Genomic DNA, 24,448 nt, shown 5'->3' with positions numbered 1-24,448 from the left:
TAGACCTCTAGTGGCTATTTTTCAGTTAATTCAGATCTCGAAGGATGGGTGTTGGGTTGCTGTCAATACATTTCACAACATGTGTAAGAGAAGTGGAAGATATTCAGAAATGTTACTGCAACCTGCTTCTTAGTATCTGAAGCTTTTAATGATTAAGACAACTTCTGTAGGACCACCCAGCAAGGAAATGCTTAACTGCCCTCTCTAAAATGTTTTGGAGAAAACTAATCAAAGCAGTTTATTGGTAACATACTATATATAATTTTTTGTTAGAAAACATGATACATTTTTGTCAAATAGTTTATAACATTTCCCGGAAGACACTGAAAAACAAATATTTACTCTAAATTGACTGTCCTACAATAAACTGTCACCTTGCCTTAATTTGTAAACTATACATGCCCCTGAACTAGGCTTAAATCCTTAAGACAAATAATCCATCTTTGTCTTAGATTATCCATTTATCCTATAAGACATTCCATAAATATATATAAGTGTACGTCCATTTAGAAAAAAAACTGACTTTGCTTTAACTTGTAAACAATACAAGCAGTCTAAAGTAGTAAATCCTTAAGATATATTATTCTTTTTATCCATATTGTCCATGCTGACTAATAGTCTTAATTTGTAAGCAAAAATAACAACACATATGTGTTTGAAGTTACTACTAAAATCTTATAAATCCATCTTCATCTTAAATTATATGAATATTCTATGACTGTCTGTTAAAAAATCTAACCTTGTTGTATAACCATACAAGCAGCCTGAAGTTACAGTTTTAATTTCTGAAGACAAATTATCACCCTTCATCTTAAATTATCGGTTTAATATTCTATGAAAAAACTGACCTTGCTATAATACATGCAGACTCAACAGTTACAGCGTAAAATAGTTATCCATCTCCATCTTAAATTAGCAACATTTATAAAACTGACAATATTTACAAACAAAATTCTGTATGACAGAGAAATATAGTTCTTACCTTTAGTTTAACTGTTTACATATATATGTGTTAATCAGTGGTTTTAACATGAAAACATTTTCATCTTGTTTTGTGGTAATCAACAAAAGCCCCTTAGGCCATATATAAGTTATTGTATACTACAAACTAATCATGATTCTATCATGTAACCTAATCATTAGCAATGAGTGAGTTTTCTCGTTTGACCTCACATCAGAAAGGTCGTGGACTATTAGTAGATTATTAGTTATGATTTAACAATTGAAAAGCATCTTATTTCTGGAGGAATTTTATAATAATTCCATATCATACACTTCAGTAAATCTTATCTAATAAAACATTTGGCCTAGAAAATTTGTTTGTTTAAACACTTAAACTCTACTTCAACTTGGTGGTCAATTTTTTTTAAAATTTATTTCAGTTTGCTAATAATTTATCAAACTTCTATAATGATAATTGGATGTAAAAAAGTATTAACAAAAATATAACTGACCAAGAGCCAGGAGGTCCATAAACACTGATTATGATTTATCAAATATATATTATGTTTATTTGATGCAAAAAAGTACTAACAAAAAAAACCAGAACAATTTAGGCAGGGACTGAATTTTTTCATCCATTTTTCATGTTCGAATGGTAGAAGATTTGAATAACAAATGTTAATAACTGACATGCACTCTGGTTGCCATTAGAAATTGTGCAGTATAATGCACATAATTAAGCAAGTATAATTTGTCAACAACAAAAAATAAATAAATCACCCTGGCCATGTTTCCCACACCAGCTTATCTTACTTATAAATATTCCAAGAATATAGTAAGCAATGATCTATGGTCAGAAATTATATCAATTGCATATGTTGAAAAAAAAAACAGAAAATAAATGCTGTTGGCCTGACTGCATGACTATGTAACACACATTCCTAAGACAATATCATGCTGGTTATTATTATTGATAAGTAAACATCATCAATGTCTGACAGATATATACATTTACTGGTTCCTAGGGGTGTAGGATATACCTTTAAACCAGTAACATATGCATAAGTTGTCTCCCTTGAGAATTCATTGCTAAGGTTATGCTGATGTAATGTGTGATGCAACATGTATAATTTATGTTACATCGTGGTAAATTCTTAAATTATTAATGTAGTATTGAAAATGAAAATGTGTCTATAGAACAAAATTAATAATTTATACTCTTTAAACATTTTATCCCAAATGCATAATTATACACTACACTTAAAAATACCATTGAGAATTCATTGTCTTGTTTAAAAGATCAATTGCATGGTGTAGGTGCCCACTAATACTCTCGCAGTCAAATGTTAATGACTGTTTAACATGGAAAAATATTTCATTCATATTCAGATGAAAAACAGGATATATAAAATAAATATCAGAGTTTTAAAATTATATTTAAGATTTTAATTGCAAGGTACATGTATAATATTATATTCAGAGGTTATACTACTAGAGGGTTCTCCAAGGAAAATTATGAATTTGTATATTTGCCACTTAAGTCAATCTTGCATTATTAGTCAATGCTTTGGTAACTTAAACCCCAAACATATTAAATCTAAAAATCAAAAGAAGTGTGTAATGGTATCTAATTATAGAGAAGATTCTTAGAAAAAAAAAAAAAAAAAATCATGATGTACTTAATTAAGTGGTTTTATAAACCTTGACTGTCTTTTTAACCCTCACATGGTGACTTCTGATTATGGATGTAGGAAAAGGGGATATAATAGTGTGCACCATGATTTTCATTTACTGACAGAAACTGTGAAAATGATAAACATAAGTGGTGGGGAAATAGCTTTATATGATTAAAGTTGCAAGAAAGTTGTAATCCCAATTAAGAAGGTCTGAGTTAGGACATAAAGTAAAACATTATTGTTGTTTGGCCAACAACAAAAGTTTCAAGTTTAAAGTCAAGAAAACATTATGCTAGAGCAGTCACACTTAAAATCTTCCAAAACCAAATATTCAAACAATTTGTCCCCTGCGAAACGTGACCATGGTTGACCCTGATTGCCCATGGTTAATCATGGATATACCATGGACAACTATGGTTGACCATTGTAAAAGCATGGTTGACATTTGTTATCCATGCTTTTGACTATGGTTCGACCATGGTCAACCATGCTCAACCATGGTCATTATACTGACCATGCTTTCCAAACATCAACCATGGTCATAAGCATGCTTAACAATCAGGTTATCTATGATTTTGACCATGGTCTGTATTTAGTTTTTTTTATAATGACCATGGTTTGACAAACAAGACTCACATTTGTGTCCTAAAATTTAATGCTGCTTTGTAGGTGGGTAGGAAGGTAATATAAAACAATTTAATTGATATTTCTGGCCTAACATGTCATCTTATTCATTTGTTGTCCTTTAAATATCAGAAATTCAAAATGACAACTTATTTCATTCAAGATCTTAAATATTAGGCTAAAAATAATATCTCTAAAATGATTCAGAGTAAATCTGACATGGAATTTCCAGACCCAAGAAAATTACTAATTTAAAGTCAACTGGTTTTCCATATCAATCTTTCTTTTTTCCATATTTTTTTCAGTTACGTAATTTCCTGGAATCTCCAGGCTGATCAACGAAGACATAATTCCCCCTCAATACAAATATCTTTTTATTAAACAATGCATGTAATATCTTCAATGGGTTTTCTGAGAGAGAATCAATAGTGAATCTTCTTTAGCTGTCAAAATGGTTGTGATTGATAAATCCGAGCTGTTATAGCGAACACTATAATCCAATGCTGATCAGATGAAAGCAAATTGCAGACTTTTAGAAGAAAAGAACTTATAAATATGAAATTTTGTTACTGCACATGAATGGAACACATCTAAAATGTTCCAGACTTTTGTCTTCAAAATATTCCTTCAGACCCACATATATAGTTACATATGTGACCCCACTCAACAGCACATTTCTAAATCTATTTCCCTTAAATAAAATGAAAAGTGAAATAAATCATAATAATTTTTGCTTTCGTCCTACCAATACTCCAAAATAAAAAATAAAAAATTTTAATTTGAAGAGAATTATTTTTATTTTTAACCAGACTGAACACAGACACTTTAAATTAAGAGAAAAATTGTCTATGTAAATAAAAATCTGTAACCTACCTTCCAGCCCCTTACTACAGTTAAACGTTGAAAAAGGGAGGTAAACCAAACTTTAAGAACTGCCGAACACCACAAAATACAAGTTTTCAGTTATACAATGAAACCGAAAGTGAGAAATTAATACCCGACTACTTAATTCTCAAGCTTTTTGCTAACCATGATTTAAAATCAGACTGAAGGAACTATCTTTGTTTAATTTGAATGTTCTTTTTAGACGTGAGAGGTTTATTCAGCGTGTAAGGTTTCAAAAGTTGCTGTCAATGTCAACACGAATCAGTCTGTTTGCCAAATTTTCTTTAAATAAATTACGTAACGAAAATAAAAAACTCCTTCCCTGTCAAGTAAATCAATATTTTGTCCTTTGTGTAAACTACTAATCCTTGCATGTTATATCGAATTAACAATTATAGTTTCAAGCATTGAATCGTCCCACTTTATAGCTCAAATGAAAATGTCTTTGTAAAGCAGATTCAAATACACGCAATGGGGTGTTGATATTTCACAAATATTCTCACACGAAAATCTTAGTGAGGCAATTATACATATGTATAGAAAGTCAGTTAATTTTTTAACCCCCTCATCATAGTCATCAATATGTCTGTCTTCAGTTTATTGTCTGTTATATAAAAGCAAGGTCATCACTGAAAATATTGAACTACAAGTCATTTCATTAAAATTTTGTGCCTCTGAATGTCAGAAATTGAACCCAATTCTAATGACTGCAAGAAAGGTGACACAACTTAATTTTACATCTTTATTTTTCCAAATTCAAAATTTTCACCTTCATTTGCATTCAATTTTAAAAAAAATAAGCTCAATATTTTCATTCACATAAAACATTATAAGCCCCCTCCCCCCTTCTCTAAGAAAAAAATCATCAGCTACACAGAAATGTGAGAAAGAAAATAAATCATCAATTAATTCTTAATGAAAGTGAACTAAGGGGAGACAACTCACTTATACTTTATTTACCTACAAACCTCTTTTGTATTATTATCCTTCTTCCTAATATATGAATCTGACCTTTAATGCACTTAACAAGGGGTCAAGGTCATATATTTTGTCCACAACATTAAATCCTTCAATACACTATGTAAACATTTGTGGTTAGCTAAAAGCTGTACTTGACTGGAAGCTAATCTTTATAATGGCCTAGGGATATGTGACAACATACCAAATCGATGGATTATCTTTAACAGACTGCTGACACTTCAATATTCATGTCCAAATATTGATAATATTTTTCTATTCATGCTGAGTAAATTGACACAGCCCTTTAACATAAATGGATTCAAATGATTAACCCAATTAGACTGGATCTTAATTCTACTTTTTCCTTTAAGAATTTTCTTTACAAAAGTATTTACTTACCAATTAATTGAATTACATTGTTTATATAGGTATATATTTTTAATTTACTTTCATCACTTTGACCATAAATCAGGGAGAAATCTAATTTAATACCAATTACTATTATACTTAGGAATGGACAACATCAAAAGATCAATGTAGGATAAAAAAAACTTAATTCAAATAATTTGAGGGTGGGTGTGTGGGGTAAAACTTGCTGCAAGTTTTGTTCATTTGACATCGATTTTACTTACATATAACTATATTGGTCAATCTATTTTTCCCAAATTAAGTTAAGAGGGGTTGGGGTGGTGTTAGTGAATTTTAAAGTTTGTAATCCTACATTGAACTTTTGATGTTGTCCCTTAATGCAAACTGATAGATGTTAATAATACAGAAGGGGTCTGTTTAAAACCATTTGACCTTATGATATGGATATCAGAAAAGGAGAAATCATTTTATCTATACTTCTGACTTTTTCTTCTGAGTCCATTTCATTGTCCAAATAATTTTAGCCCATTTGATTGTCCAGATAATTTTGTCCTAGCAGGTGTATTTAATATACTTGATCCTAATTGACCAGAGCATTGGACATATCCCTGCAGATTGTTGTTCCTGAGAATTCTATAACCTCTACCTTCAGAAACTATTATAAAGTCAAGGTAGCTGGTATTACAGACTAGGGGAATAGCTCTGGTAGCATGGATGGAGGCGATTACATATGGACACATAAAAACACATCAGCTACCATTTCTACATTTTAATCAGACAAAGATGACGTCACAAACATTATGAATACAAAATACTGACAAAAGGGTAACAACTCTCTCATGCACATACAGAAACATAATCTGACCATACACATACTGATATATAACACTGGAAATTGTATTCAACACCACCAATAAATCAATCAATCTTATGATTCATACTTGCAAATATTCAATGCACACAAAAAATAAGAATGGTAAAATTTGACATTTCTGATTTTTTTTTTAAATGGTATAATATTAGGACCAACAATTTCAGGGCCTTTTATAGCTGACTATGAGGTGTGAGCTTTTCTCATTGTTGAAGGCCATACAGTGACCTATAGTCCTGTAAATGTTAATTTCTGTGTCACTTGGTCTCTTGTTGAGAGTTGTCTCATTGGCTATCATAACACATCTTCTTTTTAATAAACCAACTAAAGGCATCACTCATTGTATCTTTTTCAATAATCTTCCCTGATACTATCATCAGATTCTAACTCCAGTTATATCTTTACAAAACCAATCATCCTAAATCCTGCACCGGATGACAATATTTCAACCTGTTTGTAGTTTTAAATGATCCCATTCAAATCAATATATATAAGGAATTGGCAATATTTATTTAGGTTGATATATATTACACAACAAATTGACGATTAACGATTTACAATATGTTTTACACATTTGTACATCACAAAAGATTAATACTACAAATTTCTTGTTTAAAAGATTTGCCACTCCTTTAGTATGAAGTCTAGCATGCTTTTATATTTAAGAAATAATTAATGCAAGCTATACTTTATTGTAGTTTTAACATGGGTCAGCATTATATTCGTGATTATTTTTGCCCGAGCGATTATAGTGAGGGCTAAAATAACATGAATATAATACCTACCCATGTTAAAACTACAATAAAATATAGCTTGTATCAATTATTTCTATTCTGATTAGGACAATTAAGGTAATTTCTATGTCCAGTGTGTAAAAGTGTAGCATGTTTGTGTAGGCTCGATCTTCCTTGAACCTCCCCTTTTCAGTTTGAAACAAGCAAACGACTGGCAGTGTGATTTTTCAGAGAGAGGAGTTTGAACAGCTAGCATGAAGAGTTGTGGTATCTAGGTCAAATATTTCAATTTTGAATTGCAACACATTGACAGTCATAAAAAAAAATCCATATGAAAAAATACTTTCTACCTGTGGGTCTCAGCTACCAATTTTGTAACCTAGAACCATCTTGACTTTAAGCTTATCTACATGTGTTTGAAATAAATTGTTTGTTCAATTATCAAGGTACCCTTACATAGAATTCCTCCATTATTCTGTATACTATTCAGTAAATATATTACATACCCTCTATCACAATCAAAATGCCATGTCATACATTATTTTTCACTTCTTAATTCTAACACTCAGATGTTACTCGAAAAACAAAGCCCACTGAAGTATTACTGTGAGGTCAATGACATTTCTTGAATTCAAGAGATAATGGAACACAAAAGGCCTAATTCTCAACAACACCAAGTTGGTCTGATAACAATACATAAAAGGCCCAAATTCTGAAGGTCACCTAACATGTATAATAATACCTACAGACCCGTACTTAAATACCCAGGCAAAAGTTATAGTTTTATTTCATTCTTAAATTCTATATCTACACTAACAAAAGTTACGAAATTTAATAGGTCTGTACAAAATTATCTGATTGAAAAAACGGTAAATTTTTTGTTCCAGCTCAGATTTCCCGTCCTGACCACAAGCAAAGATAGGACAAAATGGGTAGTCTTTTATCTCTAATCACGGATATGTCTGTACCTAATAAACCATAATTGTCAATGTGATCAAATGTACTTTAAGTTTAATCAAAATCGGAAACTTAAATTTCTGTGGTTGAATATGGTTATATTAAATAAAATGCAGAACTATTTTTTTTTTGTATTCTTGTCGCTTACGTAAGAAATGCACCTATTCTTGTAAGAAACTTATCATTAAATTCCATTTACTACCAGCTAATTGTTTGAAATATAAAATAAAAAGAGATACACCAAGCCTGTATTCTTCAATTGAAAAGAAAATATGCAATATCCTTGTATAAAATTCACAAAAAAATTTAAAAAAAGTTTAAATTAATTAATCATGATTTAAGTTTGACAGAATTGAGTATTGGTGAAAGAAAGTTTATGTACTTATCACAAATTTTAGACAAATTAACAATAAAATAAAACATACTGATGCGATAAATAATGGTTTAATCATATTTTTGAGTGATTTAAGGGAGATAATATGCTACTTCTGGTGAAATGAATGTCACTTCCGGTCTCATATGATAGCTTCTTTCACACTGATTCCAAAAATATATAGTTTCTATATACTTTTGTATTTAGAGATAAATGTTCACTTCTGGTTTGTTGGATGTCATTTTTAGTATATGGAAGTGTTTAACGACCTTGACTGGCCTTTCATTTTTAGTCTTCAGTAATCATTTTATTTATCTATATGACAAAATATATGAATTCTGAGTACTTTTATATGAAAAAATTGCAAAAAAGGCTACTTCCAGTTTTCTAAAGGTCACTTCCGGTAGTCATTTTTCAAGGTCAATTGTCACCCAACCTTTTGTACAAGGTCAAATGCCATTATAATAGACTTAGTTGAAGTTATAATCAAATAACCTCATATCAAGACATTTCAGGGGCACTAACTCCTATTAGATGCTATTTAATTGTATCAGACCAAATGTAACAAAAAATATATCTTCATAACTATATAGCAATCATTTTGCACTTGTTCTTTAATACATACCTTTTAAAGGGTTGGAGAAAATGCAAAAACATGGAAAATTCGGAATTAGAACTTGACCTTGACCTTTGACCTTGACCCCATTTTGTAAAAAAATATTTTGTAAAGGTAGATAACTCCTATAAAAAATCATTGAATAGCTTCGATTCAAATGAGCTAAAAATTCCTGAGGAGGTAACGAACAATGTGTAAAAGAAATTTTGTCAATATCTTTTTTTGTTACGGAGGAGATGCACTCTGAATATAAACAGTGAATAGGGAGATAACTCTTACAAAGAAAAAGATTCGGCTTAGCAGGGTGAAATTTAAAAGCGCATTAACTATAAGATACAATATGAAAAATATCTAAGCGACTCATTGCATAACAAACATTTATTTGGAAGGAGAGCTGTCTCATTGGCACTCACACCACATTTTCCTATATCTATTTATCGCAAGAACAAAATTTGGCGGAAAAAAAAAAAAAAATAATAATAATTATCAGAACAAATACAATAGGTCTTTCCACAGAAAAGTGGAAAGACCTAATAAATTATAACCTCAGCCATCCTATTGGTCACCCCTTTACATGCTTAAGTGAGTTAGATAATCAAATTTCAAAAATATTGTTAAAAAGGTATACTGTTATACCACTGTCCAAGGTTAGGGGAGGGTTGGGATCCCGCTAACATGTTTAACCTCGCCACATTATTTATGTATATATGCCTGTCCCAAGTCAGGAGCCTGTAATTCAGTGGTTGTCATTTGTTTATGTGTTACATATTTGTTTTTCGTTCATTTTTTTACATAAATAAGGCCATTAGTTTTCTCGCTTGAATTGTTTTACATTGTCTAATCGGGGCCTTTTATAGCTGACTATATGTGGTATGGGCTTTGCTCATTGTTGAAGGCCGTACGGTGACCTATAATTGTTTATGTTTGTGTCATTTTGGTCTTTTGTGGATAGTTGTCTCATTAGCAATCATACCACATCTTCTTTTTTATATAGACTGAGTAATCGACAAACTTTATTCTACATGTATACTTCTATGGATTCGTTAATATTCGTTGTACTCTTTCTAATTTTCGTGGATATCGTTGGTACAGGGGAACCACAAATTAAAATGTTCAGCGAATTACAAATTTTCCAAAGAATTGAATCACACAAAAATATAATGAGAGCAGTAAAATTAGGTTTTGGATGTATCTAAAAAAAAAAAAATGTCCTTTATTAGTCCCCAAAGGTCGTTGAAAGAATTTGCCAAAACTAAGAAATCAAATCTCGACAAAATTATACAAGTTTTCCTAAATCCAAAAAAATTTGTACCCATGAAAATAAATGAATCCACCGTAATTTTAATGTATAAATGACTCCACCGTAATTTTAATGTATAAATGACTCCACCGTAATTTTAATGTATAAATGAATCCACCGTAATTTTAATATATAAATGAATCCACCGTAATTTTAATATATAAGTCACAATCATGACAGACAGTGATACAGTTTCTTTTTAAATACAAGTCTCCAATATTTTATCAAATATTTTCTCCAATTTCTAATAAACAAGTGTTTTTATTGTTTATTTAAATCGATTAAACCTAATTAACCACAGAGCTATAATAAATTACCACAAATAAATTCATTATATCGTTTATTGACAAGCGATATATATCTCCCTGTCAAACTTCTAAAGAATTTGACATTTATTTCACTGTTTTACATATTTTATATATTATATATACACAAGGTGGAGTTGATCACAAGTTGATGATTAATTATAAAGACCGCACAAAAATAAAGAAAAGTAAGATATTCTTCTTCAACAAAGAACATTTTTCTCAAAGCCATAGTTGAAACTAAATGGAAACTTCTCCTTCTCTAAGTGTCAATTTCAGTTTTTCTTTGGTGTCTTTAGATAAATCTCACTGCACATAGAGTAACAATGGACCTTAACCCCGTAAATTATGGCTAATGCAACTTATTTACAAGTCCCACTCCAAATGTTGCCATCTTAGTAGTGAAAGCCCTTATCTTTCTCAAAATTCTTATTAAATTTCATAACAAATCCCCCAACATGGATATCCTGTATATCCTTTGGAATACAATTTAACCCATTCTTTATAGCGTGTTTGAAAAGGCTTATGGCTGCTTGATAAATTTATTCTGAAAGCACGAATGTGTTCATAGTACACACTGATTCCTCTTAAATATTAATTATAATTTTCTCTCTTTCTGATTTTTTGCCCCTACTTTTCTTAACCCCCCCCCCCCTCTCTCATTCTTCAAAGCTCAGAAAAACACCTGGTTTCTTTCAGTCACAAACTGGTACCTTTGAATGTCCCGCAACCCCCACATACTTCAAAGCTCAGAAAAACACCTGGTTTCTTTCAGTCACAAACTGGTACCTTTGAATGTCCCGCAACCCCCACATACTTCAAAGCTCAGAAAAACACCTGGTTTCTTTCAGTCACAAACTGGTACCTTTGAATGTCCCGCAACCCCCACATACTTAAAAGCTCAGAAAAAACACATGGTTTCTTTCAGTACAGACTGGTACCTTTGAATGTCCCACAACCCCCACATACTTCAAAGCTCAGAAAAAAAACACCTGGTTTCTTTCAGACTAACTGGTACCTTTGAATATTATGTCATTTAAGTCAATATTGACTGTTTATCTAAAAGATAAATATTTCTTTCAGATAATATGTTTTCATACCTGACAAAGACTCATTCAAGCTTTTAAAGAAAGAAAAATATAAATTACATAAAAATGTCTTTGTTGTCCCACATGTCAAAATGAATCAAATATGGATATATAGGAAAGGGAAGGAAATTCCCCCTGGTTGTAAAATCAAACATTGCACCTTTAATCAGTTAATCTTCATCTTATCCATGTCTGGTAATAATTCAGTTCAGTTGTATTTCAGCAATTTTTTGTCTTTAATCCGTTGAAGAACAACAAGGTGTTTTTGCAGATATCTGATCTAAATTTAAGATTGTAAAAAATTTGAACTTGATCTAACAAATTCAAGGTTCATCTTTACCCACGGTCCATGACAACGGGTGTCCCATAAAAATAATAATTCCACAGTATACATGTACCTTTTTGCTATATTAAGTCTTTCAAAAACTCTTATCTTTTTATTCAAAATATCAGATAAAAATATGTAACAGCTAGTTATAGTTTGGTAAAATGGTTAAAAAGAAACTCAACTTTAGGACCATTAACTCCCTGTGAAAAACCAAACTCAATGAAAAACAATAAACATGATTTTCACTATACTTACGAGATTGAAGTTGATTAGACCTCTTGCAATTCAACAAAGAAAGTAAATTATTCTTGACAAAATACTTTAATTGGTTGCTTAGTTTTCTAAGTACTTTCTAATAAAAACTGTACTTTTATTTTTAAATTAATCAAAAGTCAATACAAAAGCCTGGTAATCCCTCTACCACCCAAGGACTAAGGAGTCCTATATGGTATTTTAACTTGTACTTTTCAATCGTAAATTACATTGTCAAATTAAGACTTGGGCACCTGTTGATCACAGATAATTAGATATTGCACCTAAGATGTCAGAATTTCTATGTTTGTTGAGATTTCTATCTTAATGACCAATAACATGCAAGATTAAAAAGGGAGATAAGATAAGGGTTATCTCCCTTTTATTGAGGGTTATCTCCTCTACCACAGAATATGCCCCTGTAAAAATCTGTTGGAAGAGAATGCTCCTAATTGAAACAATTGATTCAAATATTGACTTCCAGGCTGTCTAAATGACCAATTAAATGCAAGATTAGAGGGAGATAAGATAAAGATTCTCTCCCCAACCACAGAATATATTATTATATAATGCTGCTGCAAGAATCTGCTAGCAAAGAATGCACCAAGCTGAAACAACTAATTCAAAGATGTATACCCTAAGTCTGTAGATAATGCATATGGTAATTGATGCTAAGCATGCATAAAACAAGTTAACAGCTAATGTTACAACATTTGAAATTAACATCTGTACTCTTACGTAAGTCATACAAATCCCTTATGTTCCATTCTATTTTTTTCAATAAATCAATTGATGGATCAATAAGATAGATATTGCTATTGTTTAAATTCGTTTTCTTATGTTTATATAAATAACCTCTTACTTACAAAATGGGATGAGACTTAAAAAAAATTCAAACTAGTCAGGCAATTTTGCCCAAGGGGCCACAGTTAAGGCTCTGGCTTGGTGATCTTCAAGTACCAGTGGTACAACTACAATGATCACTAGCCTGTCAACACTGAGATTGTTTGAGCCCCACTCATTGCAGGTGTGCTCCTATCTTAATTAACCAGGCCCTGTCAACACTGAGATTGTTTGAGCTTTCTCATTGCAGGTGTGCTCCTATCTTAATTAACCAGGCCCTGTCAACACTGAGATTGTTTGAGCCTTCTCATTGCAGGTGTGCTCCTATCTTAATTAACCAGGCCCTGTCAACACTGAGATTGTTTGAGCCTTCTCATTGCAGGTGTGCTCCTATCTTAATTAACCAGGCCCTGTCAACACTGAGATTGTTTGAGCTTTCTCATTGCAGGTGTGCTCCTATCTTAATTAACCAGGCCCTGTCAACACTGAGATTGTTTGAGCCTTCTCATTGCAGGTGTGCTCCTATCTTAATTAACCAGGCCCTGTCAACACTGAGGTTGTTTGAGCCTTCTCATTGCAGGTGTGCTCCTATCTTAATTAACCAGGCCCTGTCAACACTGAGATTGTTTGAGCCTTCTCATTGCAGGTGTGCTCCTATCTTAACTAACCAGGCCCTGTCAACACTGAGGTTGTTTGAGCTTTCTCATTGCAGGTGTGCTCCTATCTTAATTAACCAGGCCCTGTCAACACTGTGATTGTTTGAGCTTTCTCATTGCAGGTGTGCTCCTATCTTAATTAACCAGGCCCTGTCAACACTGAGATTGTTTGAGCCTTCTCATTGCAGGTGTGCTCCTATCTTAATTAACCAGGCCCTGTCAACACTGAGGTTGTTTGAGCTTTCTCATTGCAGGTGTGCTCCTATCTTAATTAACCAGGCCCTGTCATCACTGTGATTGTTTGAGCTTTCTCATTGCAGGTGTGCTCCTATCTTAATTAACCAGGCCCTGTCAACACTGAGATTGTTTGAGCCTTCTCATTGCAGGTGTGCTCCTATCTTAATTAACCAGGCCCTGTCAACACGGAGGTTGTTTGAGCTTTCTCATTGCAGGTGTGCTCCTATCCTTATTAACCAGGCCCTGTCAACACTGAGATTGTTTGAGCTTTCTCATTGCAGGTGTGCTCCTATCTTAATTAACCAGGCCCTGTCAACACTGAGGTTGTTTGAGCTTTCTCATTGCAGGTGTGCTCCTATCTTAATTAACCAGGCCCTGTCAACACTGAGGTTGTTTGAGCCTTCTCATTGCAGGTGTGCTCCTATCTTAATTAACCAGGCCCTGTCAACACTGAGATTGTTTGAGCCTTCTCATTGCAGGTGTGCTCCTATCTTAATTAACCAGGCCCAGTCAACACTGAGGTTGTTTGAGCCTTCTCATTGCAGGTGTGCTCCTATCTTAATTAACCAGGCCCTGTCAACACTGAGATTGTTTGAACCCCACTCATTGCAGGTGTGCTCCTATCTTAATTAACCAGGCCCTGTCAACACTGAGATTGTAAGTTTGAACCTGGCTCATTGCAGGTGTGCTCCTATCTTAATTAACCAGGCCCTGTCAACACTGAGATTGTTTGAACCCCACTCATTGCAAGTGTGCTCCTATCTTAATTAACCAGGCCCTGTCAACACTGAGATTGTAAGTTTGAACCTGGCTCATTGCAGGTGTGCTCCTATCTTAATTAACCAGGCCCTGTCAACACTGAGATTGTTTGAACCCCACTCATTGCAAGTGTGCTCCTATCTTAATTAACCAGGCCCTGTCAACACTGAGATTGTAAGTTTGAGCCTTCTCATTGCAGGTGTGCTCCTATCTTAATTAACCAGGCCCTGTCAACACTGAGATTGTTTGAACCCCACTCATTGCAAGTGTGCTCCTATCTTAATTAACCAGGCCCTGTCAACACTGAGATTGTAAGTTTGAACCTGGCTCATTGCAGGTGTGCTCCTATCTTAATTAACCAGGCCCTGTCAACACTGAGATTGTTTGAACCCCACTCATTGCAGGTGTGCTCCTATCTTAATTAACCAGGCCCTGTCAACACTGAGATTGTAAGTTTGAACCTGGCTCATTGCAAGTGTGCTCCTATCTTAATTAACCAGGCTTTGTCAACACTGAGGTTGTTTGAACCCCACTCATTGCAGGTGTGCTCCTATCTTAATTAACCAGGCCCTGTCAACACTGAGATTGTTTGAGCCTTCTCATTGCAGGTGTGCTCCTATCTTAATTAACCAGGCCCTGTCAACACTGAGATTGTAAGTTTGAGCTTTCTCATTGCAGGTGTGCTCCTATCTTAATTAACCAGGCCCTGTCAACACTGAGGTTGTTTGAGCCTTCTCATTGCAGGTGTGCTCCTATCTTAATTAACCAGGCCCTGTCAACACTGTGATTGTTTGAGCCTTCTCATTGCAGGTGTGCTCCTATCTTAATTAACCAGGCCCTGTCAACACTGAGATTGTTTGAGCCTTCTCATTGCAGGTGTGCTCCTATCTTAATTAACCAGGCCCTGTCAACACTGAGATTGTTTGAGCCTTCTCATTGCAGGTGTGCTCCTATCTTAATTAACCAGGCCCTGTCAACACTGAGATTGTTTGAGCCTTCTCATTGCAGGTGTGCTCCTATCTTAACTAACCAGGCCCTGTCAACACTGAGATTGTTTGAGCCTTCTCATTGCAGGTGTGCTCCTATCTTAATTAACCAGGCCCTGTCAACACTGAGATTGTTTGAGCCTTCTCATTGCAGGTGTGCTCCTATCTTAATTAACCAGGCCCTGTCAACACTGAGATTGTTTGAGCCTTCTCATTGCAGGTGTGCTCCTATCTTAATTAACCAGGCCCTGTCAACACTGAGGTTGTTTGAGCCTTCTCATTGCAGGTGTGCTCCTATCTTAATTAACCAGGCCCTGTCAACACTGAGATTGTTTGAGCCTTCTCATTGCAGGTGTGCTCCTATCTTAATTAACCAGGCCCTGTCAACACTGAGATTGTTTGAGCCTTCTCATTGCAGGTGTGCTCCTATCTTAATTAACCAGGCCCTGTCAACACTGAGGTTGTTTGAGCCTTCTCATTGCAGGTGTGCTACTATCTTAATTAACCAGGCCCTGTCAACACTGAGGTTGTTTGAGCCTTCTCATTGCAGGTGTGCTACTATCTTAATTAACCAGGCCCTGTCAACACTGAGATTGTTTGAGCCTTCTCATTGCAGGTGTGCTCCTATCTTAATTAACCAGGCCCTGTCAACACTGAGATTGTTTGAGCCTTCTCATTGCAGGTGTGCTCCTATCTTAATTAACCAGGCCCTGTCAACACTGAGGTTGTTTGAGCCTTCTCATTGCAGGTGTGCTCCTATCTTAATTAACCAGGCCCTGTCAACACTGAGATTGTTTGAACCTTCTCATTGCAGGTGTGCTCCTATCTTAATTAACCAGGCCCTGTCAACACTGAGATTGTTTGAGCTTTCTCATTGCAGGTGTGCTCCTATCTTAATTAACCAGGCCCTGTCAACACTGAGGTTGTTTGAGCCTTCTCATTGCAGGTGTGCTCCTATCTTAATTAACCAGGCCCTGTCAACACTGAGATTGTTTGAGCCTTCTCATTGCAGGTGTGCTCCTATCTTAATTAACCAGGCCCTGTCAACACTGATATTGTTTGAGCTTTCTCATTGCAGGTGTGCTCCTATCTTAATTAACCAGGCCCTGTCAACACTGAGATTGTTTGAGCTTTCTCATTGCAGGTGTGCTCCTATCTTAATTAACCAGGCCCTGTCAACACTGAGATTGTTTGAGCTTTCTCATTGCAGGTGTGCTCCTATCTTAATTAACCAGGCCCTGTCAACACTGAGATTGTTTGAGCTTTCTCATTGCAGGTGTACTCCTATCTTAATTAACCAGGCCCTGTCAACACTGAGATTGCTTGAGCTTTCTCATTGCAGGTGTGCTCCTATCTTAATTAACCAGGCCCTGTCAACACTGAGATTGTTTGAGCCTTCTCATTGCAAGTGTGCTCCTATCTTAATTAACCAGGCCCTGTCAACACTGAGATTGTAAGTTTGAACCTGGCTCATTGCAAGTGTGCTCCTATCTTAATTAACCAGGCCCTGTCAACACTGAGATTGTTTGAGCTTTCTCATTGCAGGTGTGCTCCTATCTTAATTAACCAGGCCCTGTCAACACTGAGATTGTTTGAGCTTTCTCATTGCAGGTGTGCTCCTATCTTAATTAACCAGGCCCTGTCAACACTGAGATTGTTTGAGCTTTCTCATTGCAGGTGTGCTCCTATCTTAATTAACCAGGCCCTGTCAACACTGAGATTGTTTGAGCTTTCTCATTGCAGGTGTGCTCCTATCTTAATTAACCAGGCCCTGTCAACACTGAGATTGTTTGAGCCTTCTCATTGCAGGTGTGCTCCTATCTTAATTAACCAGGCCCTGTCAACACTGAGATTGTAAGTTTGAACCTGGCTCATTGCAAGTGTGCGTCACTATCACAATTGACAAGGACAATTAGTGGTTTTTCTTGCATGTTTCAAAACAGATCTACGAGTATATTAGCATTCACAGCTCAGAGCTTGAATATCTTAACCAAATCTTAGCCTAGCTCAATTATCAAATCAAGTTGTCGTGAATTATTAATTTAGTGAACATTTTACAGTCTCTTTACAGCCTGTATATCGTGCAAATAAAAGAAGACGCAAAAATAACTCGCCATACTGTAACTTAACCGAATTCATTTTGTATAAATGAGATATCAAATAAAATTATGACAATCGTTTCACAACTTACCTCAAATAACACTCTACAAAAAGGTCGTAAAAATGAATTACATAAAAATAGTAATTTTCACTCCTGAAACAAGTCTCATTCAAGTATTTTACAACCAAATTTTCAATGGCTACGTGAGGCCAATAACAATACCTCGATGTAATTGTGTCTGACGAGGGGTTGTAAACATCCACTAACACAATTAAATCATAATATTCTCTTTTTTTATCTTAATTTTCTACCTGGGTAGATTTAAAGGGGTAGAATTAAGATTTGGTTTTAAATTTCGTAAGTTACCCTAAGGTTACATCGTATGAATGTAATGTGTGTAAGGTTTTTATTTATATAACATTAGTTTTTGTTTATGTTTAATTGAAATGTATGTAATATTTACTCAAAATAACTTCAAGACAAATATGTGGTTTCGCAGGTAATAAATTATGACTTGCACCTTATCAAATTTCCGTTACAACTCACCGATTATTTGCACAAGTGATTCAATTTTTTCAAAACTCAATTTTTTTTTCAATTATGAAGTTTATAACGTTGTTATGGACTTGTACAACATAACATTATTTGCACTAGTGATTCATTTTTTTTAATTTAATGTCTGCTTTTATAAAAATGGGCTCATACAAAAAAAAGAAAAACTTAACATGAATATCAAAAGATGTAACTATTATAATGTGCAAGAGTTACATATGAGTGACACCTGACTAGCAAGAAAACACAATGACATTGAAGTTTATTATTAATTTTAGAGTGCCAAATGGTTTGAATTATGGTGTTTTAATGCCACTTTAAAGCCCTGTATTTAGTCTATTTCGTGGCAGTCAGTTTAAATAGGTGGAGAAAGCACAGAGAAAACCACAGACCTTCGATCGGAAAACTGACCATCCTAGTCAATTAGTCTCGAGTTGAGTGCACCTGCACAAGTGGGGTTCGAACTCACAACCTCAGTGTTGACTGGCTAGTGATCACAGTAGTAACTAATTTGACCACTTGGCCACCCAGGCCCCGCAGTGACAAATGGAATTCTTTCAATATATTGATTGATTGTAGTTTGACTGACGTCCTGTTGCAAATATTTCATGCATATTCCAGACTTCATGTTTTGGACAGTAGTACAATCAGTAATAGTTTATAAGGTATAATGTTAATGATACAGCAAAACAACCAAACAAACAACAAAATGACATCAAAATTTTATGTCTCCCCTTTTTTAAAAACAAGTACTTAAAAAAAAAAAAACATTTCACTCTTTTCACATTAGGTTTGAAAGACTTGAACCTAACAAATTGTAAACTTTTCAAACATTAGCTAATAGTGTTGACATTTTTCCAAACATTGAGATCAAACTATTTCAATTACAACAAAAGATTCTTTTTTAATTTTTTCATGCTTATTCTCAATCCGATCCACGTCAAAATATGGCCCAGATATTATTTCTCTGTGTCAATGACTATTACACAAGGTCAAGCCATAATACACCTTTGTTCCGAAGGTTTACAAACATCATAATCTAATGTAATCTTATACATTTTAAAAATCAAATATTGATAACTCTATGTATACACACATACATACAAATTGAAATCATAAATAAAAGATTTCAAATTGTGAATTATCTCCCCTATCTGAAGTTTTGACAGGACAAATTCTGATTTGAATCAAAAGACTGACAGGTGAATTTGTCTAAGCCATTGACCAGAGGTCAGAATATGCTAAAGACATAGATATGAATAATATCTAACTTTATAATAGAGTAAAACTGAATTTACCAGTTGTGCAAAAACAAAAAAAACTTTTAAAATTTGAATTTGGAAAAAAATCTTCCAACCAGTATAAAATATACAAAATAAAAAAAATTATTTAATTTTTCTCATTGTCATAGAAGATTCATTTTGAGAATGAATCATAAAGCATGCAAGTTCACAATAATATTTGCACAAAAATGTCAATCCATTTCTACGAAAATGAAATATTTCCGTTTAATTTGGTTACATTCAATGTTTCCCTCTTTTAATTAACAACTAAATTTTGTATCTAATCAAATGTAATAAATATTTTCATTTGGGTCCAAAATTTTAATCTTTCAGGTTTATATCAAAAACCACAAAACCACAAAAATTGATACCAATGATGATAAAATAACCACATTATAGTGTCAGTCCAATATTAATCCAATTGTCCAGCAGAAATCAGTATTGAACAAATGACATTCTTAATAAACTCATATTAGGATGAACATTACTTTTAAAACCAGATATGCCTTTTTGTAAGACATCTAAATTTGCCCCCCCCCCCTTTTTTTTCACCCTCAACTCCAACCCGTAGAACATATCAAAAACTCAGGAGACCAAATAAAGATGTTAATGTCTGCACTCAAATACCTCAAAGATGTTAGTTCTGACTTCAAAGTTTGATCAATAAATAGCAAACATGACTTACCATTTTCTGCGATATTGTTCTGCTTATTGAAAACCTCTGTGTATTTTTTCCGTGCATTTTCCGACATGATGTTGACAGGCAGACTATCCAGGTTTAAACTGAGTGGTCGATCCATTATCAAATAATATATATATGTATATTGATAACGGTGAAAAATCACTGATTACGACGATTTCTTGTCACTTGTACAATATTTACATTTTCAATTATTTAAATTGATAACAGTCGACAAATGCATGTACATGTATTTACCACATGTTTTGTATTTTTTCCGATAAACTGATGAGAATTATCTAATTTAGTAATACACTCCTACTATTCTAGATGTATCAGCACTATTTATTGTTTAGTTTATTTCACACATAATATTTCCAATAATTTCCACAGCTTCCATTTAGAAGTAGGACATGGATTTGTTGTTCCGAGCACAGTGAATATCTACTTCTGTTTACAAGTCTAATGCCAAATTTAAATTGCAAATCATGACCGTATATAATTTACACTATTTTGTCACAAATTGGTTCAATAATATGTTACATAGTATACCAGTCCGTATTCAATTCAGAGATTATTACCATACACGAGATCTGTCGTAAATCCTCTGAGATCAATCAGTTTAACGATCTTCCTATAGTGTAGAATATATACTCTTATTGACAATATATGTCAGTATTTGTTTAGAAGATTCAGCAAGACACGCAAGCACACTACGAAGCTATTGTTTCTTTTATATGTGGGTTTAAACCACCCTAAATGTCGATGACTGAAAAATCAACACTGATAATCATTCAGTATTTACTGTCGAATTATAATGCATATTAAAAATCTCCACCTTATTTAAATAATATTACATGTGCATTCAAAGGTAAGAAAGTCCATCTGTGACCCGTTTCCAAATGTCGTACAATAGAATGCAATTTCTATTCACTAATGAAAGTTTTCCGTGCAGTTTTAAATGAGCTCAATCAAGCAAAAATAAGTTCATTTCCAAGTTAGATATTATCTCTGGATTTTTCGATTATCCAGTTGTATTTAAATAAAATTTCAGTTTTTTTAAATTTAAATCAAATTATATAATCAGCTGTTAAAACACTTTGCTTTCTATTCACCTGTGGCTCTGGTCTTTTTTCTTTTAATGAAAAATCCTCAATCACAAATCACATCCTACGAAGAGATATCATTCATACTATGATCATCTATTTTTTAACAGAGAAAAGCAAAAAAATGCTGCCTCAATTTGTCAACAAAAACAATTTTAGCCAAATAGCACTTTGACATTTGATCAAAAGGTGTTTTTTCAAATAATATTTTTCTTAGATATTAGTGATTTATCAATGTCCAATGACCCTTTGACCCCTCGGGGCTTGAACAAGGTAGATAATTAAAGACTGATATAATACTTAGTAATACAGTTGTAGATGGCGTAATAGCGTAATTATATATATTGCTTTAACTATAGTTGTCTTGTCAATATCCTTGTTTGGGTGAAAACATGGTCGTTAATATAAATTAAAGAATAATAATATAAATGTTGATATATGTCAAAGTGCTATCAAGGCAATTTAAATTAAGCTAATTGGAAATTTACTATTACATTTATAGCATTTTAAAATTTTAGTCTAAAATGAGCATAAAACTTTTATTCCTTAATCAATCAACTTCAGCACAATGGTTTTTTAAGGGTTTATATATATTTTTTAAGGATACAACTACATATTAATGGCCCCCTAATGATTTTCATATAAAAATCTTATTCATTACAAACAATAATTTGAGTTATATACCAGACTTTGCCTCAAACTATCTTTTTGATTAATTTCATAATTTGTCAAAAAAAAGTATAACTGTAGGGTATTAAAAACATCATGTGATGACCATATATACAAATTATTACATATTTTTTATAGCTTCCTTAATTAATTTAATCTGATAGCCGATTGGTTAGAACATTCAAGAGTTTAGGGATAATATTTCATAACTTAATATATGATGTAAACATACATGAGGGTTTAGATGGAAGATTAACAGTAACAGGATTGAGTCTAGAATGCTGGGGGAAAATATAAAGACAAAATAGACACAATAAAAAGAATTGAAACTACAATGGGCAAAATAAATAAAGAATAGAGACCTGAATGAGCAAAATATATTGTTCAGAAAAATGGACTAAAATGTAAAGAATACAGAAACGAAGGACCCCATCCAGACCATACTGTATGCTTCCTAACAGAATTGTTATGAAAGTAGTTTCAACTTTTCTGTCAAAAGAACATCTAAAACAATCAGTATATTTTTCAAGATTCAAATCCTGGTCACGGGCACAAACAAATAAACTGACATTAAAAGGGAAAAAGTTAAAAACAGAAAAATATGACTCATATAAAACAAGCAACTATTTAAGCATTGTGTGAATAGAAGATCATGTGAGAGGTATGCATCAATCTGCATTATTTAATGCAAACAAACAACACAAAAAGAATTAAAACTCAAAACACATAATGTCTAAGATCAGTAGCTAGATTTTAGAATATGATCATTATTTTTAAACACACACATTCAGTTGGATTTATTAATTGCCACTGGTTCTTATAGGATGGTCTTGATGGGGATGACAGTATAGAAAATGAGGGATCAATACATTTGTCTATTACAGAAAAAAATGCCAAAAAATAAGGAAAAGAGAAAAATAGGCCCAATAATATGGAAAAGAGAATAATGGGGTGTTAAAATATAAAGAAAAGAGAAAAATGGCCTAATAACTAGAGAATATAAAAAAGAAGATGTGGTATGATTGCCAATGAGAGAACTCTCCACAGGGGACCAACATGACACAGAAATTAAAACAACTATAATGTCACTGTACAGCCTTCAACAACAAGCATACCGCACAGTCATCTATAAAAGGCACCAAAATGACAATGAAAAACATTTCAAACGAGAAAACTAATAGCCTTATTTATCTATTTTTTTAAAAATGAACGAAAAACAAATATGTAACACATGACGTTTTCCTCATCCAGACCACTGGTTAAAAATGCTCATATCCTATGTCCTTCACTATCAATTCTGGAGGATAATTTTGATATATCAATGCTAATTTCCTATGATTGTGGTCAGTTTTGTCCTTAATTATTCTGTCCTTGGCTATAATGGCCACCAGGTTTCATATGACCATACAGACAGCTAGTCAATAACTATATATATATTAATTCTTTGTGGTCAGTTTTGTCCTTAATTATTCTGTCCTTGGCTATAATGACCACCAGGTTTCATATGATCATACAGACAGCTAGTCAATAACTATTAATTCTTTGTTGTTAAGATTGACAAACAACTCTTGATGCCAAATTAATATTCAGTCAGGTATAGATTTTTTTGCTGGAAGTCTGAGAACATTGAAATCTTAGACCTTAGATTATATAGCACCTAGAAATGTGATGAATTATGTGAAACTGAATCCATTCTTTGACGAAGAAACAGATTAAGAATATACTTAGGGGGACACTCAAACACTAAAACTTAAAATTAAAACAGGTCAGGCTTGTTGACAATTTTAAACTCGATCATAGAGATCAACAAAAATGTGGCAAAAACCATGAAAAAGACAAGCAAATGTCCTTGAATCAGTGCACATTAAACTTAAGATGGGGTAACACATACCAAACCAAAATTTGGGTTGAACTAAATGTCAATTATGTGCAGTCTATACAAATGTTCACATATTTTGATAGATTTTCAAACAGTTATATCTACAAAAAAAATTTTAAAAAGATAGATGCATTATTTGCTTAAGTTTTCAGCTATAATAAGGCTAACAAGCCATAGCTGTTTGCAAAGCTTTTACCAAAATCTGTACCAAATAGCAAATTTATTGTAACTTGACCTAAGTTGACCTTAATTTATCCATACAACCGATTTGCTACTTTAATTTAACCACTGAACAGGAAGTTATTGCATAAACAGAAAGTAATGTGGTAAAAATTGCTAGTGAGAAAGAGTCAAAACGATGGACGTGAATAATGAGGGAAACATTAAGTCACAGTACAACCTTCAACAATGAGGGAAA

General features: G+C 33.3%; 1 protein-coding gene across 7 annotated transcripts in view; it reads right to left on the bottom strand.

Annotated features, from left to right (window-relative positions):
* The window catches only part of LOC134692891 (kazrin-like), a 72,719-nt gene that overhangs the window by 39,854 nt on the left and 8,417 nt on the right, over window positions 1–24,448 (bottom strand). For 2 of the 7 annotated variants that reach the window (XM_063553514.1, XM_063553518.1), the window contains exon 1: window positions 20,383–21,474. The exons of 1 other annotated variant lie outside the window; for it this stretch is intronic. In XM_063553514.1, coding sequence (XP_063409584.1) covers window positions 20,383–20,497 — 115 coding nt within the window. In that variant the 5' untranslated portion in view covers window positions 20,498–21,474. Of the gene's footprint in view, window positions 1–848; window positions 950–982; window positions 1,113–17,952; window positions 18,106–20,382; window positions 21,475–24,448 lie in introns of those variants that run through there. 4 more of the 7 variants (XM_063553511.1, XM_063553516.1, XM_063553515.1 and 1 more) reach the window with 4 other exon arrangements.

This window comes from Mytilus trossulus, chromosome 12 (genome assembly GCF_036588685.1).
Source record: "Mytilus trossulus isolate FHL-02 chromosome 12, PNRI_Mtr1.1.1.hap1, whole genome shotgun sequence".
Taxonomy (NCBI): Eukaryota; Metazoa; Mollusca; class Bivalvia; order Mytilida; family Mytilidae; genus Mytilus; species Mytilus trossulus.
The sequence above is the reverse complement of the archived record's forward strand: the minus strand, read 5'-3'. Positions and strand labels throughout refer to the sequence as shown.